This window comes from Saccoglossus kowalevskii, chromosome 7, assembly GCF_978046115.1.
Source record: "Saccoglossus kowalevskii chromosome 7, keSacKowa6.1, whole genome shotgun sequence".
Lineage (NCBI taxonomy): Eukaryota > Metazoa > Hemichordata > Enteropneusta > Harrimaniidae > Saccoglossus > Saccoglossus kowalevskii.
In genome coordinates, this window is record NC_140647.1 from 5,813,993 (window position 1) to 5,840,387 (window position 26,395).

A 26,395-nucleotide genomic window follows, 5' to 3' on the forward strand; every position below is an offset into this window, starting at 1 on the left:
TATATGTACTTTGTGACGTGTATGTTTCGCTGTATATATACACTTTGTGGCGTGTACGTATAGGCTGTATATATACACTTTGTGACGTGTATGTTTAGTCTGTATGTATACACTCTGTGACGTGTATGTTTAGGCTGTATATATGCACTTTGTGACGTGTATGTTTAGGCTGTATATATGCACTTTGTGACGTGTATGTTTAGGCTGTATATATGCACTTTGTGACGTGTATGTTTAGGCTGTATATATGCACTTTGTGACGTGTATGTTTAGGCTGTATATATACACTTTGTGACGTGTATGTTAGGCTGCATACATAAACTTTGTGACGTGTATGTTTAGTCTGTATATATACACTTTGTGACGTGTACGTTTAGGCTGCATATATACACTTTGTGACGTGTCTGTTTAGGCTGTACATATGCACTTTGTGACGTGTATGTTTAGGCTGTATGTATGCACTTTGTGACGTGTATATTTAGGCTGTATATATGCACTCTGTGACGTGTATGTTTAGGCTGAATATATGCACTTTGTGACGTGTATGTTTAGGCTGTATATATGCACTTTTTGACATGTATGTTTAGTCTGTATATATGCACTTTGTGACGTGTATGTTTAGTCTGTATATATGCACTTTGTGACGTGTACGTTTAGGCTGATTATATGCACTTTGTGACGCGTATGTTTAGTCTGTATATATGCACTTTGTGACGTGTACGTTTAGGCTGATTATATGCACTTTTTGACATGTATGTTTAGTCTGTATATATGCACTTTGTGACGTGTATGTTTAGGCTGTATATATGCACTTTGTGACGTGTATGTTTAGGCTGATTATATGCACTTTGTGACGCGTATGTTTAGTCTGTATATATGCACTTTGTGACTTGTATGTTTAGTCTGTATATTTCCACTTTGTGACGTGTATGTTTAGTCTGTATATATGCACTTTGTGACGTGTATGTTTAGTCTGTATATATGCACTTTGTGACGTGTATGTTTAGGCTGTATATATGCAGTTTGTGACGTGTATGTTTAGTCTGTATATATACACTTTGTGACGTGTATATTTAGGCTGTACATATACACTTTGTGACGTGTATGTTTAGGCGGTATATATACACTTTGTGACGTGTATGTTTAGGCAGTATATATACACTTTGTGACGTGTTTGTTTAGGCTGTACATATGCACTTTGTGACGTGTATGTTTAGGCTGTATATATACACTTTGTGGCGTGTATGTTTAGGCTGTATATATGCACTCTGTGACGTGTATGATTAGGCTGTATATATACACTTTGTGACGTGTGTGTTTAGTCTGTATATATACACTTTGTGACGTGTATGTTTAGGCTGTATATATACACTTTGTGACGTGTATGTTTAGGCTGTATATATACACTTTGTGACGTGTATGTTTAGGCTGTATATATACACTTTGTGACGTGTATGTTTAGGCTGTATATATACACTTTGTGACGTGTTTGTTTAGGCTGTACATATGCACTTTGTGACGTGTATGTTTAGGCTGTATATATACACTTTGTGACGTATATGTTTAGGCTGTATATATGCACTTTGTGACGTGTCTGTTTCGGCTGTATATATGCACTTTGTGACGTGTATGTTTAGGCTGTACATATGCACTTTGTGACGTGTATGTTTAGGGTGTATATATACACTTTGTGACGTGTATGTTTAGGCTGTATATATGCACTTTGTGACGTGTATCTTTCGGCTGTTCATATGCACTTTGTGACGTGTATGTTTAGGCTGTATATATACACTTTGTGACGTGTATGTTTAGGCTGTACATATGCACTTTGTGACGTGTATGTTTAGGCTGTATATATGCACTTTGTGACGTGTATGTTTAGGCTGTATATATGCACTCTGTGACGTGTATGTTTAGGCTGAATATATGCACTTTGTGACGTGTATGTTTAGACTGTATATATGCACTTTTTGACGTGTATGTTTAGTCTGTATATTATGCACTTTGTGACGTGTACGTTTAGGCTGTATATATGCACTTTGTGACGTGTATGTTTAGGCTGTATATATACACTTTGTGACGTGTATGTTTAGGCTGTATATATACACTTTGTGACGTGTACGTTTAGGCTGTATATATACACACTTTGTGACGTGTATGTTTAGTCTGTATATATGCACTTTGTGACGTGTATGTTTAGGCTGTATATATACACTTTGTGACGTGTATGTTTAGGCTGTATATATGCACTTTGTGACGTGTATGTTTAGGCTGTATATATGCACTTTGTGACGTGTATGTTTAGGCTGTATATATGCACTTTGTGACGTGTCTGTTTAGGCTGTATATATGCACTTTGTGACGTGTATGTTTAGGCTGTACATATGCACTTTGTGACGTGTATGTTTAGGCTGTATATATACACTTTGTGACGTGTATGTTTAGGCTGTATATATGCACTTTGTGACGTGTATGTTTAGGCTGTATATATGCACTTTGTGACGTGTATGTTTAGGCTGTATATATACACTTTGTGACGTGTATGTTTAGGCTGTATATATACACTTTGTGACGTGTATGTTTAGGCTGTAAATATGCACTTTGTGACGTGTATGTTTAGGCTGTATTTATACACTTTGTGACGTGTATGTTTAGGCTGTATTTATACACTTTGTGACGTGTATGTTTAGGCTGTATATATGCACTTTGTGACGTGTATGTTTAGGCTGTATATATGCACTCTGTGACGTGTATGTTTAGTCGGTATATATGCACTTTGTGACGTGTATGTTTAGGCTGTATATATACACTTTGTGACGTGTATGTTTAGTCTGTATATATACACTCTGTGACGTGTATGTTTAGGCTGTATATATACACTTTGTGACGTGTATCTTTCGGCTGTTCATATGCACTTTGTGACGTGTATGTTTAGGCTGTATATATGCACTTTGTGACATGTATGTTTAGTCTGTATATATACACTTTGTGACGTGTATGTTTAGTCTGTATATATGCACTTTGTGACGTGTATGTTTAGTCTGTATATATGCACTTTGTGACGTGTATGTTTAGGCTGTATATATGCACTTTGTGACGTGTATGTTTAGTCTGTATATATGCACTTTGTGACGTGTACGTTTAGGCTGTATATATGTACTTTGTGACGTGTATGCTTAGGCTGTATATATGTACTTTGTGACGTGTATGTTTCGCTGTATATATACACTTTGTGGCGTGTACGTATAGGCTGTATATATACACTTTGTGACGTGTATGTTTAGTCTGTATGTATACACTCTGTGACGTGTATGTTTAGGCTGTATATATGCACTTTGTGACGTGTATGTTTAGGCTGTATATATGCACTTTGTGACGTGTATGTTTAGGCTGTATATATGCACTTTGTGACGTGTATGTTTAGGCTGTATATATGCACTTTGTGACGTGTATGTTTAGGCTGTATATATACACTTTGTGACGTGTATGTTAGGCTGCATACATAAACTTTGTGACGTGTATGTTTAGTCTGTATATATACACTTTGTGACGTGTACGTTTAGGCTGCATATATACACTTTGTGACGTGTCTGTTTAGGCTGTACATATGCACTTTGTGACGTGTATGTTTAGGCTGTATGTATGCACTTTGTGACGTGTATATTTAGGCTGTATATATGCACTCTGTGACGTGTATGTTTAGGCTGAATATATGCACTTTGTGACGTGTATGTTTAGGCTGTATATATGCACTTTTTGACATGTATGTTTAGTCTGTATATATGCACTTTGTGACGTGTATGTTTAGTCTGTATATATGCACTTTGTGACGTGTACGTTTAGGCTGATTATATGCACTTTGTGACGCGTATGTTTAGTCTGTATATATGCACTTTGTGACGTGTACGTTTAGGCTGATTATATGCACTTTTTGACATGTATGTTTAGTCTGTATATATGCACTTTGTGACGTGTATGTTTAGGCTGTATATATGCACTTTGTGACGTGTATGTTTAGGCTGATTATATGCACTTTGTGACGCGTATGTTTAGTCTGTATATATGCACTTTGTGACTTGTATGTTTAGTCTGTATATTTCCACTTTGTGACGTGTATGTTTAGTCTGTATATATGCACTTTGTGACGTGTATGTTTAGTCTGTATATATGCACTTTGTGACGTGTATGTTTAGGCTGTATATATGCAGTTTGTGACGTGTATGTTTAGTCTGTATATATACACTTTGTGACGTGTATATTTAGGCTGTACATATACACTTTGTGACGTGTATGTTTAGGCGGTATATATACACTTTGTGACGTGTATGTTTAGGCAGTATATATACACTTTGTGACGTGTTTGTTTAGGCTGTACATATGCACTTTGTGACGTGTATGTTTAGGCTGTATATATACACTTTGTGGCGTGTATGTTTAGGCTGTATATATGCACTCTGTGACGTGTATGATTAGGCTGTATATATACACTTTGTGACGTGTGTGTTTAGTCTGTATATATACACTTTGTGACGTGTATGTTTAGGCTGTATATATACACTTTGTGACGTGTATGTTTAGGCTGTATATATACACTTTGTGACGTGTATGTTTAGGCTGTATATATACACTTTGTGACGTGTATGTTTAGGCTGTATATATACACTTTGTGACGTGTTTGTTTAGGCTGTACATATGCACTTTGTGACGTGTATGTTTAGGCTGTATATATACACTTTGTGACGTATATGTTTAGGCTGTATATATGCACTTTGTGACGTGTCTGTTTCGGCTGTATATATGCACTTTGTGACGTGTATGTTTAGGCTGTACATATGCACTTTGTGACGTGTATGTTTAGGGTGTATATATACACTTTGTGACGTGTATGTTTAGGCTGTATATATGCACTTTGTGACGTGTATCTTTCGGCTGTTCATATGCACTTTGTGACGTGTATGTTTAGGCTGTATATATACACTTTGTGACGTGTATGTTTAGGCTGTACATATGCACTTTGTGACGTGTATGTTTAGGCTGTATATATGCACTTTGTGACGTGTATGTTTAGGCTGTATATATGCACTCTGTGACGTGTATGTTTAGGCTGAATATATGCACTTTGTGACGTGTATGTTTAGACTGTATATATGCACTTTTTGACGTGTATGTTTAGTCTGTATATTATGCACTTTGTGACGTGTACGTTTAGGCTGTATATATGCACTTTGTGACGTGTATGTTTAGGCTGTATATATACACTTTGTGACGTGTATGTTTAGGCTGTATATATACACTTTGTGACGTGTACGTTTAGGCTGTATATATACACACTTTGTGACGTGTATGTTTAGTCTGTATATATGCACTTTGTGACGTGTATGTTTAGGCTGTATATATACACTTTGTGACGTGTATGTTTAGGCTGTATATATGCACTTTGTGACGTGTATGTTTAGGCTGTATATATGCACTTTGTGACGTGTATGTTTAGGCTGTATATATGCACTTTGTGACGTGTCTGTTTAGGCTGTATATATGCACTTTGTGACGTGTATGTTTAGGCTGTACATATGCACTTTGTGACGTGTATGTTTAGGCTGTATATATACACTTTGTGACGTGTATGTTTAGGCTGTATATATGCACTTTGTGACGTGTATGTTTAGGCTGTATATATGCACTTTGTGACGTGTATGTTTAGGCTGTATATATACACTTTGTGACGTGTATGTTTAGGCTGTATATATACACTTTGTGACGTGTATGTTTAGGCTGTAAATATGCACTTTGTGACGTGTATGTTTAGGCTGTATATATGCACTTTGTGACGTGTATGTTTAGGCTGTATATATGCACTTTGTGACGTGTACGTTTAGGCGGTATCTGTGCACTTTGTGACGTGTACGTTTAGGCTTCATATATGCACTTTGTGACGTGTACGTTTAGGCTATATATGCACTTAATGTAACGTGCGTTCAGGCTGTTTATGGATTCGTACCCTCAACATCAACACAGCAGGTAGAGCCTCTAATGAGCTACTGTATTTCCTGTAGACGTTTCCAGGAACAAACGAGTATTAGAAAGGTCTGTTCAATGTCAAGTGTATACACTGGGTCAAAGCGTACAATACATCTTTTGTATTTATGGAAATTAGCATAAGTTCAGTGCTGTGCATCGGCAATACAATGATTGATCGCTCAATCCGTCAATTTTATTGTTTTCTTCGTGCTATAATCGCTAATCGTTGGAGTGAGTTTAAAACTGCAAATGGCATACTAGTAGTTTTTGTAAGAATCTCGTAAACCACTGTACGATTATCTATACTTTTTTCCAGGAATGCTCACATTCAAATTAGTATAATGTTCGATAATGATCCCCGCATCAAATATTCGTGTACACACACTGTAATATAAACCACTGTAACAGATATACTTATATGGTAAACATAATATTCTATATATTTTTAGAAAAGGGCACTTTTGGTAATATAAAATATGTTGCCTATAATATATATTAACTTCGCAGCATTGTCTAACAAATTCAATCTTAGGTTTGTATTGACTTAAATAACTTTGTGTTTGCCTTTTTTGTTGTGGACAATATTTTTCCGATCTGTCGAAAAATGATGTCGTGTCCTTGGTTTGGGGTATAGTTATTATTCATTTTATTATTATGTAGTTATTATTCATTTTATTATTATGTTAGGTTTCTCCGTTTAATCCGAACTACTGACGCATGCGCCGATTCGTTGCCATGGCGACATGTAGCATTGAGAGTATATAATCTCTATCTCAGTGACGACATTCATAGTTTGCAAGTAATTCTCCAACTTTATAAAAAATATCAGTTGTTGCTGACTCTGGAAAATAGCATCTAGATATTAAATGTCACAGTTGACAATTTGATAAGGAATCGCTCTTAACGGTAAGAGGATTACATATGTAATACTGCTTCACTCACTGGTGCCACACGCACAACGTGTACCAATTTGTACAACAATGGCTGCAGCATATATCCAAATGTAGTCGTGTAATTCCCCGTTGAAAACGATAACAGCATGACAGTGAACAAGAACTAAAACAGCATTCACAAGTCTAGTCATCTACTATATCTCTTGCTGCTGTACATCGCCCCCTTGGGGCCACAATTCGATCAACTTGAATGCGTACGCTTTATCTCGTTGTCGTTTTGATGAAAGACTCCTCGCGAGATCTCGTTTCTGTTTTGTTGAAAGACTCCTCGCGAGATCACATTTCTGTTTTGTTGAAAGACTCCTCGTGAGCGGATGACGGAGGCAGGGGATAAGCCCGGGTCGAAATGTGACAAGAGATAATGCCAGAAATTATTAAAGAGCTAGCTAGCACTTGTAAGATTCCTTTTCAATTGTGAACACCTGAGTCCCAGACATGACAAAGCGTTTAAGTAGTCACGAATTACGTTGTATCACTTGGCAAGTCCAGTTACCATATTCCTGAGAAATGGTCTGCTGATGGTATACTCGAATATGTTGACATACCACAATTACAACTGACTGTAAGCCAAATTGTCTCCCTATATGTTACGATTTGCTTCTTGAAATTTCTCTAGGACTGTGTGTGATTTTTAAGTAAACTGAAATGGTGACCAAATTACAGATACAATGTATGCGTTTTGGATTGCCAAAATATGAAAGAAAACTTTCTGTAATAATCCTACGGCGAGTCTCTTTACCTTACATACTAGGAAGAGTGTGTATTTTGTGATTTTTTTCTAATTAACTGGTCGGGAGTTTTCAAATGCCGCACGCATGCATGAGATCATTTAAAGTTACAACTACGCACTATGAATGAAGTGAACATCGTATATTGTGTTACAACTCATATATATGTGAATGAACTCACATCGGCTGCAGATCATCGCCGATTATGTCGTGTCTCGTCGTGAATGAACTCACATCGGCTGCAGATCATCGCCGATTCTGTCGTGTCTCGTCGTGAATGAACTCACATCGGCTGTAGAGCATCGCCGATTGTGTCGTGTCTCGTAGTGAATGAACTCACATCGGCTGCAGATCATCGCCGATTATGTCGTGTCTCGTCGTGAATGAACTCACATCGGCTGTAGAGCATCGCCGATTGTGTCGTGTTTCGTCGTAAATGAACTCACATCGGCTGTAGTCTACAGTGTTCGAAATTAACGTCGGTCCGTCGGCCTCACGCCGACAGTGGGTGTAAAGGGCCTAGAGCTGTGAAAGACCATCAGTCCTACAGTGTTCGAAATTAACGTCGGTCCGTCGGCCTCACGCCGACAGTGGGTGTAAAGGGCCTAGAGCTGTGAAAGACCATCAGTCCTTGTGACCGACCATAAATTTATATTTAAAAAAAACGTTCCATTATTTAGTATGATTGTAAGACCAAATATATAATAAATATCGATAGTACCGGTAACTCCAGAATTGTTTCAAAATTGCGTTTTCTTGCACGTTTGATCAACAAATGGCATCACTCATCGACCTAGGCATACGAGCCATAATTCAAGCTCGCCGAATGATCGCGAAATGCGCCGAACGTGGAAACTGTAACAAACGATCTGATTGTAGGCCGATCAAGCCTCCGATTCAAACAAATAGAATTCGCACTTACATTTTATGTCCCGCCATCTTTGATTTGCATCGAACACGCTGGTATCAATAGTTGTAGAGTTATGTCTACATCGAAGTACTAGTATGTGGCGATATTTACATGTAAACTGCCAGGAGCCTGCTGCTAAACGTGTGAAAACTACACAATGAAGGCGTGACAAGCAGCATGAATTCGAACGGTCTAGGTGTAAAACACGCACATTCCAAGTTAGCTGGCAGGCGGAGTTCAAAGACTGGTTACTTTTTGATAACAACAAGGCGATGTATTGCCGGCCTTGTCGAGGATCCTACGGTCAGCTGTCGGTTAGTAAGATTGTGAACACGATGCAAAATACATGTCAGATTCAGAGTCGGCCAGTGATCATGTTTTTTATGAAGATTTTGATGAGTTTAGTGACGATGAAAGAAATGATGACCTCTTTGAGGCTACAGATAATATATCTGATTAATTAGTAAATAAAGGTTTTGCAATTGCAAGCTTGTATTATTCGTTTAGTCTTTGTTTGTTAAATATCAGGGCCTACAGTTAGCTAGAAGGACCTACAGTTTTAATTTGACATGGGTCCTTCGGGCCTGTAATGATTTGCAGTTAATTTCGAACACTGGCTGTAGAGCATCGCCAATTGTGTCGTGTTTCGTCGTGAATGAACTCACATCGGCTGCAGAGCATCGCCGACTCTGTCGTGTCTCGTCGTGAATGAACTCACATCGGCTGCAGAGCATCGCCGATTGTGTCGTGTCTCGTAGTGAATGACCTCACATCGGCTGCAGAGCATCGCCGATTGTGTCGTGTCTTGTAGTGAATTACCTCACATCGGCTGCAGAGCATCGCCGATTGTGTCGTGTCTCGTCGTGAATGAACTCACATCGGCTGCAGAGCATCGCCGATTGTGTCGTGTCTCGTAGTGAATTAACTCACATCGGCTGTAGAGCATCGTCGATTGTGTCGTGTCTCGACGTGAATGAACTCACATCGGCTGCAGAGCATCGCCGATTGTGTCGTGTCTCGTAGTGAATGAACTCACATTGGCTGCAGATCATCGCCGATTGTGTCGTGTCTCGTCGTGAATGAACTCACATCGGCTGCAGAGCATCGCCGATTGTGTCGTGTCTCGTAGTGAGTTAACTCACATCGGCTGTAGAGCATCGCCGATTGTGTCGTGTTTTGTCGTGAATGAACTCGCATCGGCTGCAGAGCATCGCCGACTTTGTCGTGTCTCGTCGTGAATGAACTCATATCGGCTGCAGAGCATCGCCGATTGTGTCGTGTCTCGTAGTGAATGACCTCACATCGGCTGCAGAGCATCGCCGATTGTGTCGTGTCTCGTAGTGAATGACCTCACATCGGCTGCAGAGCATCGCCGATTGTGTCGTGTCTCGTCGTGAATGAACTCACATCGGCTGCAGAGCATCGCCGATTGTGTCGTGTCTCGTCGTGAATGAACTCACATCGGCTGCAGAGCATCGCCGATTGTGTCGTGTCTCGTAGTGAATTAACTCACATCGGCTGTAGAGCATTGCCGATTGTGTCGTGCCTCGACGTGAATGAACTCACATTGGCTGCAGAGCATCGCCGATTGTGTCGTGTCTCATAGTGAATGAACTCACATCGCCTGCAGAGCATCGCCGATTGTGTCGTGTCTCGTCGTGAATGAACTCGAATCGGCTGCAGAGCATCGCCGAATGTGTCGTGTCTCGTCGTGAATGAACTCACATAGGCTGCAGAGCATCGCCGATTGTGTCATGTCTCGTAGTGAATGAACTCACATCGGCTGCAGAGCATCGCCGATTCTGTCGTGTCTCGTTGTGAATGAACTCACATCGGCTGCAGAGCATCGCCAAATGTGTCGTGTCTCGTCGTGAATGAACTCACATCGGTTGCAGAGCATCGCCGATTGTGTCGTGCCTCGACGTGAATGAACTCACATCGGCGGCAGAGCATCGCCGATTCTGTCGTGCCTCGTCGTGAATGAACTCACATCGGCTGCAGAGCATCACCGATTCTGTCGTGCCTCGTCGTGAATGAACTCACATCGGTTGCAGAGCATCGCCGATTGTGTCGTGTCTCGTCGTGAATGAACTCACATCGGTTGCAGAGCATCGCCGATTCTGTCGTGCCTCGTCGTGAATTAACTCACATCGGCTGTAGAGCATCACCGATTCTGTCGTGCCTCGTCGTGAATTAACTCACATCGGCTGCAGAGCATCGCCGATTGCGTCGTGTCTCGTCGTGAATGAACTCACATCAGCTGCAGATCATCGCCGATTCTGTCATGCCTCGTCGTGAATTAACTCACATCGGCTGCAGAGCATCGCCGATTGTGTCGTGCCTCGTCGTGAATGAACTCACATCGGCTGCAGAGCATCGCCGATTGTGTCGTGTCTCGGCATGAATGAACTCACATCGGCTGTAGAGCATCGCCGATTGTGTCGTGCCTCGTCGTGAATGAACTCACATCGGCTGTAGAGCATCGCCGATTGTGTCGTGTCTCGGCGTGAATGAACTCATATCGGCTGCAGATCATCGCCGATTATGTCGTGCCTCGTCGTGAATGAACTCACATCGACTGCAGAGCATCGCCGATTCTGTCGTGCCTCGTCGTGAATGAACTCACATCGGCTGCAGACCATCGCCGATTCTGTCGTGCCTCGTCGTGAATGAACTCACATCGGCTGCAGAGCATCGCCGATTGTGTCGTGTCTCGTCGTGAATGAACTCACATCGGCTGCAAAGCATCGCCAATTGTGTCGTGTCTCGTCAGTGGCGGATCCAGCAAAATGTATTTGGGCGGGTCCAAGCTACGCTTAGAATATACGGAGCGTAAATCGCAGAGAAGCTATGCGTAATCCAGATGGTATGAATCGTCATGCGTCATGGATCCGCCACTGTGCCTCGTCATGAATGAACTCATATCGGCTGCAGAGCATCGACGATTGTGTCGTGCCTCGTCGCTTGAATACCAGAAATTACAATGGGATTTTGAATACTGTAGAGGGAGTAGTAAGGACAAAACATACGATCTTTCATAATCAGGCTATTTTGTGCTAAAGGTTTACATAATTGAATCGTCTCTCCACTGTGTTATATACTGATGATAGGTCACTCACTATATGCACGGGGGGATGTCGGTGATTCGAAGTACGTGGGATTTCATATACTGTATCGCATCGTTTCACCACAATCGTACGCGTGTCGACGCGTTTCACTGAAGGTAAACATCGTCAATTATTCGTATGAATTTACAATTTTTTTAAAAAGCTGGCAAGCACATCGCACGCTATATCCGTGATTGTACTATTTGAATGACGTTCATTTGTGCATGTATCAAAAAGCCTAAGCAGATTACAGCGTGGTTTTGTTGCTGTTGACAAGTAGATCCTATACGAGCATTTCTCGAATACTCAATTGTAATATCACATTGGAAGTACGCTAAACTGTATAGTCAGTATAGTAATAATATATACGACAAAATTAGTGTAGTAATCATAGGGATAAAATGTGGATGGAAAACATGACCTGACGAAAGTAAATCATGATTGCAAGTAAGAATATACTAGTACACAGAGCTGTCATCGCATTGTTTAACTTGTAACATTCAATGATCATGTTTTATAAAGGAGTGTTGTTTTCCTTTTTATTTATGCGCGCCCCGAGGCGTAGATTGCCTTCAAATTCAACATACGTTATTGATTTCGCGCCAACTTTGATGATTGTATTTACTGTAAAAATAATTCACCCATGTTCATTGCATATGCAACACAGTGCCCAAGTAAGATTAGACAACCCTGAAGTCTTAAATCGTGCCTCAGGCCTCGGAATTAATATGATTCGATAAATACATTCTTTGCGTGTTTTACTTGCATATTTTATTTCATTTAAGCTGACAACATGGAATTTGCATTGATGGGTTGTTGAACAGAGTTTTCCGTAATTTACTTTATAAATAAAACCTAATAGTGATCTTCGTAACCGTTCATGGCGCTCTTGCGTGTGGTCTGGCTATTTCGATACCCACGGGAAACGGATGATCAGTATACAAAGTATGACGAGTACTAGTTCTAAATTGTGTGTTGTTTTATTTCACCTTTCCCTAAACAGAACGTTTTCAGAAAATATACTAATGTTCAAGGCTTGTCGTTAATAGTCAAATAAAACGTTTTATAGTGGCTATATACACATATTTGTAGGAAAATCAATAGTGTACAATCCGCGTTTACTGAGATCACAGTCCCTCTATCACGGAACTATGATTCTATTTATTATTTAAGCTACCATTTACGTCATCATTGCGCATCGTGGCAGTGTACATATACATGTTCAATATAAACATGCTAATAATAACCCGAAGCAAACAAAATTCCAACTTTACCAACGAGATAAACACCGTAGTGGGCGTAGTAGTAAGGCGCATGCGCTGATACGTATTGTTGTCTCGTAATATATACTCAGTAATATATACTCTTTGACACAGTGTGCGAAGGACACGGTAAGCGTACGTTGCGGCTATATCCTTGGCGAAGGGGATTCTATGCGCCGTCTTCATCTATTCGTGAGTAGTGACTCGTTCACAACGGTGAGGCGCACATATCTTAGTTTCAGATCAGTTAACCAGTGTTTACTATTCTTGGTTTTAAACATTTGGTGTTTCTTTAAGGAGCTTAATACAGTATAGTTTGTTCGTACATGTGTAGATAATAACCACGCCCGCGATTATCAAATTTACAACGAATCGTTCGTTTTTATAGCGTGAGATTGGTTGCAGCTTCCTCCTGCATTTTGCAACACGTAGATAGTTAGACTATGGACCGTAAGTGGTTCATCGTTATTACCCTTCACACGATAACCTTGATATGACGTCAGTGGTTTCCCATGATATGTAGACGATGCTACCCAGAGCCTAATGCTAATATATATTACCCTGTCCTTGAAGTTTTTTTTGCTAGGTACCGTGAATTAGGAACTTTTCTTCATTTTAAATTGTATATATTTTAATTTACTTTAGACGCGTTTTGAAAACCAATAACCGGCATCTGCCACCCCTCGCGATATCAATAGAATATAACATAGTAGTCAACGTTTGTGCAATCAATTGATCACTACAGCGCGCATATAGCATTTCAGGACCGCTACTGAGAATATAATTCACTAAAACGTACAATGATATTGTTCGAGTTGTTGTGTTTCACCCATCGCCACCTTGTCTCACTCTCTGCACAAATGTCAGAGCAGCCGGACCTCCGAAAGTCGACATATACTCATTTTATTCCGTTTGTTTCGTGTCAATTAAAGCCGGTGAATTAATAAAAATACACATTGAAACTAGACAAAAAAGAATGACGTCTCGAAACCAGTAATATACTCCTCTCTCCGTCTTTTTATTAGAGCGAATATTTAATGATCGCCAACAGTTACGGTACACCGCGGTTGTAAATAAGAGATTATATTGAAACAAATATAATGCGAAAAAACTGGGCAAAACTCGCATTGCATTTTGTTTTTTTCTGAAAATATTAAGTGACGTTCAAGTCAACGACCAATAGTGATTGGACTTCGCACTTTTCTCGCGGGCATTTGGCGCTGTATTATGAGAAATTTTAAATACATCTATACAGTATCGCTGTTTACAAAGCATAACATGACCTGGAAACATTGTTTTATTTCATAGCAACAAACGACGACAATTACAGCAAGAAGATGTGTCCTTAACTACGTACCCGACTGTTCAGAAACTTCGTGCGCGTAAATCCTAACAACGTGGCGTGCCGTATGTTTACTTTAATTTGTAGTTTTACGAGGGCATGTTTTATTTTCCATCACTATGTTTGATTTCATTCAGCTATTTATGTCGTCTTTTCAATTTAGTTTATAATTATGCTTCATCATATTGCGGCTGACTGATCGAGAGAATAACATGATCGTGTCAAACTCATCTGATACTGCTATATTGTCTACAGTGACTATGTTATCTACTCGGATATGGCGGGAACCAACTAAAGAATGATTTTGATAATTTTGTTTAAAAAACGCATTTAATTTTCGAAATTATGGGACTGTAGTAAATTTTCCCAAGTGAGGGAATATAATGTAACAACGTCGCGTAGAAACAAACATGACACTTAAAATAACTGATACTAATACTGGGATACTAAGGTCAGATTAGGACGTGATTTCAACGAATTCTGAATTTATTGATTTTAGTCAACAGTCGTATTTCACCCGTGTGATGTTTACGTCAAAATAAACTAACTTGATATTTTCCGTTGTGTTCTCTCGTTTCAGATATCAAGCTATTAGTACACTGTGCCGGGAAACTCGACCTAGTTGAACTGTTGGCAGCGTCAGTGCCCGCTATGAATTGTGAATCTGTGTTTTTGTGGATCTTGTTACAATTCTCGTTCATTTTCTGAAGGGACAACGTGGGGTGACGTGCAAATTGTGTTTTCCGCCTTCTACAAGTAAGAAGTTAACAGTGGAAGGAAAATTAGACTCATAGACGATTGCTTTGTGTGCGCCAACATAAACGTGCTTGGTATAATTTGCCAATTGGTGTGATTATAGGACACAATAGTAGAGTCGCCAGCAAGGCCTTGGTATTATAAAATGAAGGACGGTACATTCACGCAAACGTTTATATAAGAAGGTATCCAGTAAACAAGCAGCGTACTCGGCTCATATTTTCTTCGTCGGCGTAGAAGATCAGACATTAATCTATCATTAAAAAAAACACATACTCTGTCGCCACGTCTACGTGTTAACGGAACCCTACATGTGGTTAACCCAGAACGAGGCTGAGTAGCAGAAGCTGTAATGAAACTGTTGTATCTATTCATGAGACGAACGAATAACGTAATATGACTGTCATCGAAACTGCGGTATTATATCAAGCCCGAGAGAACTGTATTTGTGATTAGCAGCCTAGACATCTGTGATATCTGAAACTAGAAAATACGCAAGCTTGATTCTTCACTAGCTGTTAAGTGCCTTGCCAATCTGTGACCGCAGAATAGTCGTACATTCTTAGAACGGTTCGTTAACGTATCGCCGCTAATCAAGTTAACATTATCACTCGTGTTTTTTGCCACAAATGACTTCGGCACGCAGTATCATGTTGACAAAAGCTTGCAAGTAACATTTCCTGGAAACGCGATCAAAATAACATCTAGTGCGTGCTTCTAAGCGAATTACTTAAATCCTCCCTGTCTGTAGAAGATGCTCAACTAACCCGTTTTGTATATATTTTCATTGAATTTCCGCGGCATTCCAGAACAATACAATTACAGTGAACCTTTGCCGACACATTCTGAATAAAGGTCATTGTAATAGCTCTGTTAGAAACGGACTGCAATCGATCGACGTACGTACGTGTGTGAAAGGTCGGAAGAAACGTTTATGCATTGGAGCGGATGTAAGTTTCGTTAAACGTCCCAACTACCAGCGACAAAAATGCTTTCTGTGAAATCTACTAGCAACCATTTTTTGAGTCCAGAAGATGCTGAGCGCCCCAAGGACCCTCTACCTCTTCCTCCAAGACTAGTGAAGCGAAAAACTCATCGACCTTCGAGTCCCGTTGTGTTTATGAACGCTGAGAAACTTCCTAAAAGTTTACCGCCGATTAATACGATGAGATCGACCTCCCCGAAGCTCGCCAGGAAAAGAGGAAGCGCTCACCACGTCCCGTTGACGCCCCCTCCGTCGACGTCAAGTCGTATGGGGTTTTCAAAGTCACATTGTCAATTATCGTTAATTTGTGAGAATGAGGACGAGCAAGAAGAAGCCGATCAGACAGTTAGGGGAGCAGTCAGTTGTCCAAACAGTCCACTCATGGGTCGGCGATTCACTATTCAGCATAAACCAATCTCACCGGGAGCGTTCGACAGAGCATGGACGGTGAATATGTCGAAGTGTAACGCAGATTCCAACTTCGAGAATTTTAATAACAACGAAGCGAACACGAAGAACGATAAAAATGAACAGAATAAAAAAACAAACAGCAACGCGCGAAAATTTGTTTTACCTGAAATTATTGTGCAGTGAAACTTTGTGCTGCTATTGAAATAAATGATAATGATAACAATGATGTTATTTTAATGATTATGCCTTGAGAATAATAGTTTTCATTCAGGCCATTTGCAAAAGGCCGTTAATACATATTGTCTACAGTCACGAATATACTGTACACTAAGCAAAGAATAATCGATGCATTTGTTAGTAGATCACAAAGGTACATCAAATGACAACCACACCCCCCATATCACGGGGATTGGCTCTTTTCTGCATCACAAGAAGTTGCTTCTGTTAATTGCAACTGGATACTATTTTAATATACTTTAATATAATGACTTTTAAGCAATCTTTTTGGGGACATGTCTTTATCACGTGGCATATGAAGTATATCGCGATACTGGTAACAGTGCGAGGTTTCGTTTCGTGGTCGATTGGTTTCTGTCGGCGCCACATCTTGCACTTCAGTGTTTAATGCACTTACATAATATTTCAATAAAGTTTTTTCTACATCCTTAATGATGTGTTTCATCGCCTTTTTAACCTCTGACCCGCGATGCTGCTGGGATATTTAGAGGTTATCAGCGCTCGTCTGGCCGTACGAAATCATAACTACAGTAATGCTAGCTTCATCTACTGATCTAATAGACTACTAACCTTAGATATAGGACACTTTTCGTTCATTTAAAAAAAACAGGTGAACACACTTCTTTATTCATAACATTCTTTGTCCTCAATTACACCTGTTTTCGGAGAGTACAATATTTTGCTCTTATTTTGATAATGGCACATGTGAAACATGTAGTTCATTAACGTATATGTTTCTGGTGCGATACTACATTGCCCTTCTATACAAACAGACGTACGTTGTAACTGCACATTGCCCATCATAGGGCTGCAGAAAAACAACTTAAAACTCGACAAATTCAGATTTGTTTACCTCCGGTTCCCCAAATTGCTCAATAATTTGATGTTTTCCTTTAGTAGAGTGATTTTGCGTACTCAATTCAAACCACACTAAACAATTGATAGATAATTTAAGGATATCCCAGCACCTGGTCGCATCTTTGAATAGAACAAAGGAATATAAAGTACCAGACACCTGGGATTTTGAATTAAATTTAAAAACTAATGACATATTCTAAACGTACTGTTCAAAAACAATTACAAGCGACCATTTAGGTATTTAACAGTGTCCAAAAATGTTGTCTGATAAAAAAAGCTACAAGGAGATCGCAATGCTTCACCTGATCACTGACGTCAATTACAAATAGTACAACTCGTAGAGGTTTGTGGGTAATCTGTAATGATACCCACAAACCTCTACGAGGATGATGGTCGTACAAGATGTGTGAATTTTATGTCGAATTGTATATTCTCACATATTGTACACTCGAATTTAAAGTTGCCTAGCTCAAATGTTATTAGAGCCCGGACCATAGCTTACTTTCAAGTGCATCAATGTCACCGGGTCATCTGAATAAAAAGCCGCTATAGCCACGAGCCATAGCTTATTTTTATATGCATGATCAATCTCATCAGGCCACCAAGCTCAAATGTCACTAGAGCCCCAAGCCATACACTGGCGGATCCAGAAATTCGGTGAGGGGAGGGGCGCTCCTGTTGACGTGGGCTGAGTTTGTCAATTTTTTGTGCGGGCTGAAGAAGGGCGCTTCCTTCTATATTGCGCGTGCCATAGTCTACTATGGATCATTGCCACCATGTCGCCGCCTGTGTATGCTGTGTAATGATGTTGTAACTGGGGTCACATGCCCCCAACCCTAAAAGTGCAGTGTGATTCTCCACACAACACTCTGAAATCGCGAAGTTAGGAATGAGGTTTACGAGTTTTCAAGTCATATACTGATAAATAATAATGAACGACCTTCTAATCAGTTGTTATTATGATAATCATGTTATCATATTATCAGGATAAACAGTTAGGTCGCACGATATAAGTGCATTCGCAAGCCCTTTACACTCTGACCCGTACCAAATCGATACAATCTGTAACATTGAACAAAGCACGGTCAGTCAATGTTTGTTATTATTATACGGCGTCGCCACGCCTTGCATTCATCGTTAAGAACTGAAACAACACAGACACATTTCACACTTTGTTTTCTTTGAATTAAAATTGAAATTTAAACGAAAATACGACATTTCCCTCGGATGAGCTTTGATGTCAGTCATCTCTAAGAATCGAAGATACTTTACTCCGAGTTTTTTCTCATTTCAGACACTAATTTCTCAATTCAATTTGTTCGCTTCTAACTCACAAAGGACGCATTTATCTAGCAACTCGTTAATAATGAAAAGGGAACGTGCAGAATAACAGAGTATGACACACATACATACACATCTTATAGACAAGTCGAGTGCGCCTTGATTATAACTCACGCTTACAGAGGAGGGACAGATAATTCCATACTACAATTAAGTACCATAAAGTGGTGATAATGACCACTATAGTTGTGTGCGCATGCTCTAAATTGTATATAGATCTTTTTTATAAATATCATAAGTACTGTATAATATATAGTGCAAGCAGTAAACTTATAAGATATTCATATTTTAATAATTATGCGAGTTTCTGCACAATTATGTGCTTGTCTATGAGCGATTTGCTGTCGCAGTCACGATTATCGTGGTACTCTGTCGTCTCCTAATAATTAACGGCATTAAGGAGCTTCACGCTGTACAGAGGATATTTCGCAAAGGAAAAATGGTCAAGAACGTCTCGTAGCTGTTATTGGTCAGTTCTCATCATACATGAAGAAGCTCGCCGTCAATCTCCTTCAATGATTGGATAACCCGTCGTATTCGTCACATTGCGTATTCAAATTTTGCGTTTTATTTTACTCAGGATTGGACCAATCGTATTGTCGCTACTGAAAGCTGCTTTAGAACCGATCGTGATAGGTGCACAACCAATGCCAAGCACCTGCGCAAATCATCACTATAGCAATTATGCAAAACAAATGTGTTAACTCCTTAGCTTTCTCAACTTGAAGTCATTCTCGTGTGGAACTTTGGATTTTCACTGTATTTCGTATTTTGTATCACATTATACTCTGTTTCATATATTTTTGCACAGAGAATTTAGTATGCCAATGTTTGAAAATAAAGTTTGGATCTTTTAATTAGAATATTTAATTAATTAACGACAAAGAAACGAACATACCCGAAATGCTGTGTCTAAAAATAGGTATAAGTATGTGTTTATCCGTGTGTTACAACTGGTAATGTAATAATTATTGGTAATGTAAAAATTATTGGTGATATAATACCAACCAATAATGTAATAATTTGTTACAATATACATATATCTGTTAATAAGATATACATGTAGCTGTTAATAATATATACATATATCTGTTAATAATATATACATATAGCTGTTAATAAGATATACATATAGCTGTTAATAAGATATACATATAGCTGTTAATAAGACATACATATAGCTGTTAATAATATATACATATATCAGTTAATAAGATATACATATAGCTGTTAATAATATATACATATAGCTGTTAATAATATATATATATAGCTGTTAATAATACATACATATAGCTGTTAATAAGATATACATATAGCTGTTAATAATATATACATATAGCTGTTAATAAGATATATATATATATAGCTGTTAATAAGATATACATATAGCTGTTAATAAGATATACATATAGCTGTTACAAAGATATACATATAGCTGTTAATAATATATACATATAGCTGTTACAAAGATATACATATAGCTGTTAATAAGATATATATATAGCTGTTAATAAGATATACATATAGCTGTTAATAATATATACATATAGCTTTTAATAAGATATACATATAGCTGTTAATAATATATACATATAGCTGTTAATAAGATATACATATAGCTGTTAATAATATATACATATAGCTGTTAATAAGATATACATATAGCTGTTAATAATATATACATATAGCTGTTACAAAGATATACATATAGCTGTTAATAAGATATATATATATATATATAGCTGTTAATAAGATATACATATAGCTGTTAATAATATATACATATAGCTTTTAATAAGATATACATATAGCTTTTAATAAGATATACATATAGCTGTTAATAATATATACATATAGCTGTTAATAAGATATTCATATAGGTGTTAATAAGATATACATGTAGCTGTTAGAAAGATATACATATAGATGTTAATAAGATATACATATAGCTGTTAATAAGATATACATATAGCTGTTAATAAGATATACATATAGCTGTTAGAAAGATATACATATAGCTGTTAATAAGATATACATATATTTGTTAATAAGATATACATATAGTTGTTAATAATATTTACATATAGCTGTTAATAAGATATACATATATCTGTTAGTGAGATATACATATACCTGTTAATAAGATATACATATAGCTGTTAATACTATATACATATAACTGTTAATAATATATACATATAGCTGTTAATAAGATATACATATAGCTGTTAATAATATATACATGTAGCTGTTAATAATATATACATATAGCTGTTAATAAGATATACATGTATCTGTTAATAAGATATACATATAGCTGTTAATAAGATATACATATAGCTGTTAATAAGATATACATATAGCTGTTAATAAGATATACATGTAGCTGTTACAAAGATATACATATAGCTGTTAATAAGATATACATATAGCTGTTAATAATATATACATATAGCTGTTAATAATATATACATATAGCTGTTAATAAGATATATATATAGCTGTTAATAAGATATACATATAGCTGTTAATAAGATATACATATAGCTGTTAATAATATATACATATAGCTGTTAATAAGATATACATATAGCTGTTAATAATATATACATGTAGCTGTTAATAATATATACATATAGCTGTTAATAAGATATACATATAGCTGTTAATAAGATATACATATAGCTGTTAATAAGATATACATGTAGCTGTTACAAAGATATACATATAGCTGTTAATAAGATATACATATAGCTGTTAATAATATATACATATAGCTGTTAATAATATATACATATAGCTGTTAATAAGATATATTTATAGCTGTTAATAAGATATACATATAGCTGTTAATAAGATATACATATAGCTGTTAATAAGATATACATGTAGCTGTTACAAAGATATACATATAGCTGTTAATAAGATATACATGTAGCTGTTAATAAGATATACATATAGCTGTTAATAATATATACATATAGCTGTTAATAAGATATATTTATAGCTGTTAATAAGATATACATATAGCTGTTAATAAGATATACATATAGCTGTTAATAAGATATACATGTAGCTGTTACAAAGATATACATATAGCTGTTAATAAGATATACATGTAGCTGTTAATAAGATATACATATAGCTGTTAATAAGATATATATATAGCTGTTAATAAGATATACATATAGCTGTTAATAAGATATACATATAGCTGTTAATAATATATACATATAGCTGTTAATAAGATATACATGTAGCTGTTACAAAGATATACATATAGCTGTTAATAAGATATACATGTAGCTGTTAATAAGATATACATATAGCTGTTAATAATATATACATATAGCTGTTAATAAGATATATATATAGCTGTTAATAAGATATACATATAGCTGTTAATAAGATATACATATAGCTGTTAGAAAGATATACATATAGCTGTTAATAATATATACATATAGCTGTTACAAAGATATACATATAGCTGTTAATAAGATATATATATAGCTGTTAATAAGATATACATATAGCTGTTAATAATATATACATATAGCTTTTAATAAGATATACATATAGCTGTTAATAAGATATACATATAGCTGTTAATAATATATACATGTAGCTGTTAATAATATATACATATAGCTGTTAATAAGATATACATATAGCTGTTAATAAGATATACATATAGCTGTTAATAATATATACATATAGCTGTTAATAAGATATACATATAGCTGTTAATAAGATATACATGTAGCTGTTAATAAGATATACATATATCTGTTAGTGAGATATACATATACCTGTTAATAAGATATACATATAGCTGTTAATAAGATATACATATAGCTGTTAGAAATATATACATATAGCTGTTAATAATATATACATATAGCTGTTAATAAGATATACATATAGCTTTTAATAATATATACATATAGCTTTTAATAAGATATACATATAGCTGTTAATAAGATATACATATAGCTGTTAATAATATATACATATAGCTGTTAATAAGATATACATATAGCTGTTAATAAGATATACATATAGCTGTTAATAATATATACATATAGCTGTTAATAAGATATACATATAGCTGTTAATAAGATATATATATAGCTGTTAATAAGATATACATATAGCTGTTAGAGATATATACATATAGCTGTTAATAATATATACATATAGCTGTTAATAAGATATACATATAGCTGTTAATAATATATACATATAGCTGTTAATAAGATATACATGTAGCTGTTACAAAGATATACATATATAGCTGTTAATAAGATATACATATAGCTGTTAATAATATATACATATAGCTGTTAATAATATATACATATAGCTGTTAATAAGATATATATATAGCTGTTAATAAGATATACATATAGCTGTTAATAAGATATACATATAGCTGTTAATAATATATACATATAGCTGTTAATAAGATATACATATAGCTGTTAATAATATATACATATAGCTGTTAATAATATATACATATAGCTGTTAATAAGATATACATGTAGCTGTTACAAAGATATACATATAGCTGTTAATAAGATATACATATAGCTGTTAATAATATATACATATAGCTGTTAATAATATATACATATAGCTGTTAATAATATATACATATAGCTGTTAATAAGATATATTTATAGCTGTTAATAAGATATATTTATAGCTGTTAATAAGATATACATATAGCTGTTAATAAGATATACATATAGCTGTTAATAAGATATATTTATAGCTGTTAATAAGATATACATATAGCTGTTAATAAGATATACATATAGCTGTTAATAAGATATACATGTAGCTGTTACAAAGATATACATATAGCTGTTAATAAGATATACATGTAGCTGTTAATAAGATATACATATAGCTGTTAATAATATATACATATAGCTGTTAATAAGATATATATATAGCTGTTAATAAGATATACATATAGCTGTTAATAAGATATACATATAGCTGTTAATAATATATACATATAGCTGTTAATAAGATATACATGTAGCTGTTACAAAGATATACATATAGCTGTTAATAAGATATACATGTAGCTGTTAATAAGATATACATATAGCTGTTAATAATATATACATATAGCTGTTAATAAGATATATATATAGCTGTTAATAAGATATACATATAGCTGTTAATAAGATATACATATAGCTGTTAGAAAGATATACATATAGCTGTTAATAATATATACATATAGCTGTTAATAATATATACATATAGCTGTTAATAAGATATACATATAGCTGTTAATAAGATATATATATAGCTGTTAATAAGATATACATATAGCTGTTAGAAATATATACATATAGCTGTTAATAATATATACATATAGCTGTTAATAAGATATACATATAGCTGTTAATAAGATATACATATAGCTGTTAATAAGATATACATGTAGCTGTTACAAAGATATACATATATAGCTGTTAATAAGATATACATATAGCTGTTAATAATATATACATATAGCTGTTAATAATATATACATATAGCTGTTAATAAGATATATATATAGCTGTTAATAAGATATACATATAGCTGTTAATAAGATATACATATAGCTGTTAATAATATATACATATAGCTGTTAATAAGATATACATATAGCTGTTAATAATATATACATATAGCTGTTAATAATATATACATATAGCTGTTAATAAGATATACATGTAGCTGTTACAAAGATATACATATAGCTGTTAATAAGATATACATATAGCTGTTAATAATATATACATATAGCTGTTAATAATATATACATATAGCTGTTAATAAGATATATTTATAGCTGTTAATAAGATATACATATAGCTGTTAATAAGATATACATATAGCTGTTAATAAGATATACATGTAGCTGTTACAAAGATATACATATAGCTGTTAATAAGATATACATGTAGCTGTTAATAAGATATACATATAGCTGTTAATAATATATACATATAGCTGTTAATAAGATATATATATAGCTGTTAATAAGATATACATATAGCTGTTAATAAGATATACATATAGCTGTTAATAATATATACATATAGCTGTTAATAAGATATACATGTAGCTGTTACAAAGATATACATATAGCTGTTAATAAGATATACATGTAGCTGTTAATAAGATATACATATAGCTGTTAATAATATATACATATAGCTGTTAATAAGATATATATATAGCTGTTAATAAGATATACATATAGCTGTTAATAAGATATACATATAGCTGTTAGAAAGATATACATATAGCTGTTAATAATATATACATATAGCTGTTAATAAGATATACATGTAGCTGTTACAAAGATATACATATAGCTGTTAATAAGATATACATGTAGCTGTTAATAAGATATACATATAGCTGTTAATAATATATACATATAGCTGTTAATAAGATATACATATAGCTGTTAATAATATATACATATAGCTTTTAATAAGATATACATATAGCTGTTAATAATATATACATATAGCTGTTAATAATATATACATATAGCTGTTAATAAGATATACATATAGCTGTTAATAAGATATACATATAGCTGTTAATAAGATATACATGTAGCTGTTACAAAGATATACATATAGCTGTTAATAAGATATACATATAGCTGTTAATAATATATACATATAGCTGTTAATAATATATACATATAGCTGTTAATAAGATATATATATAGCTGTTAATAAGATATACATATAGCTGTTAATAAGATATACATATAGCTGTTAATAAGATATACATGTAGCTGTTACAAAGATATACATATAGCTGTTAATAAGATATACATGTAGCTGTTAATAAGATATACATATAGCTGTTAATAATATATACATATAGCTGTTAATAAGATATATATATAGCTGTTAATAAGATATACATATAGCTGTTAATAAGATATACATATAGCTGTTAATAATATATACATATAGCTGTTAATAAGATATACATGTAGCTGTTACAAAGATATACATATAGCTGTTAGAAAGATATACATATAGCTGTTAATAATATATACATATAGCTGTTAATAATATATACATATAGCTGTTAATAAGATATATATATAGCTGTTAATAAGATATACATATAGCTGTTAATAATATATACATATAGCTTTTAATAAGATATACATATAGCTGTTAATAATATATACATATAGCTGTTAATAAGATATACATATAGCTGTTAATAATATATACATATAGCTGTTAATAAGATATACATATAGCTGTTAATAATATATACATATAGCTGTTATAAAGATATACATATAGCTGTTAATAAGATATATATATATAGCTGTTAATAAGATATACATATAGCTGTTAATAATATATACATATAGCTGTTAATAAGATATACATATAGCTGTTAATAATATATACATGTAGCTGTTAATA

General features: G+C 35.0%; 1 protein-coding gene across 3 annotated transcripts in view; it reads left to right on the plus strand.

The window, feature by feature from the left end:
• Positions 1–17,141, plus strand: part of LOC144359607 (uncharacterized) — a 59,503-nt gene extending 42,362 nt beyond the window's left edge. The window contains exons 1-2 of one of the 3 annotated variants that reach the window (XM_078012725.1): positions 13,099–13,194; positions 14,901–17,141. In XM_078012725.1, the coding sequence (XP_077868851.1) occupies positions 16,065–16,655 (591 nt within the window). In that variant the 5' untranslated portion in view covers positions 13,099–13,194; positions 14,901–16,064 and the 3' untranslated portion in view covers positions 16,656–17,141. Of the gene's footprint in view, positions 1–13,098; positions 13,195–14,900 lie in introns of those variants that run through there. The other 2 variants (XM_085500993.1, XM_085500992.1) reach the window with 2 other exon arrangements.
• Positions 17,142–26,395: the final 9,254 nt, after the last annotated feature.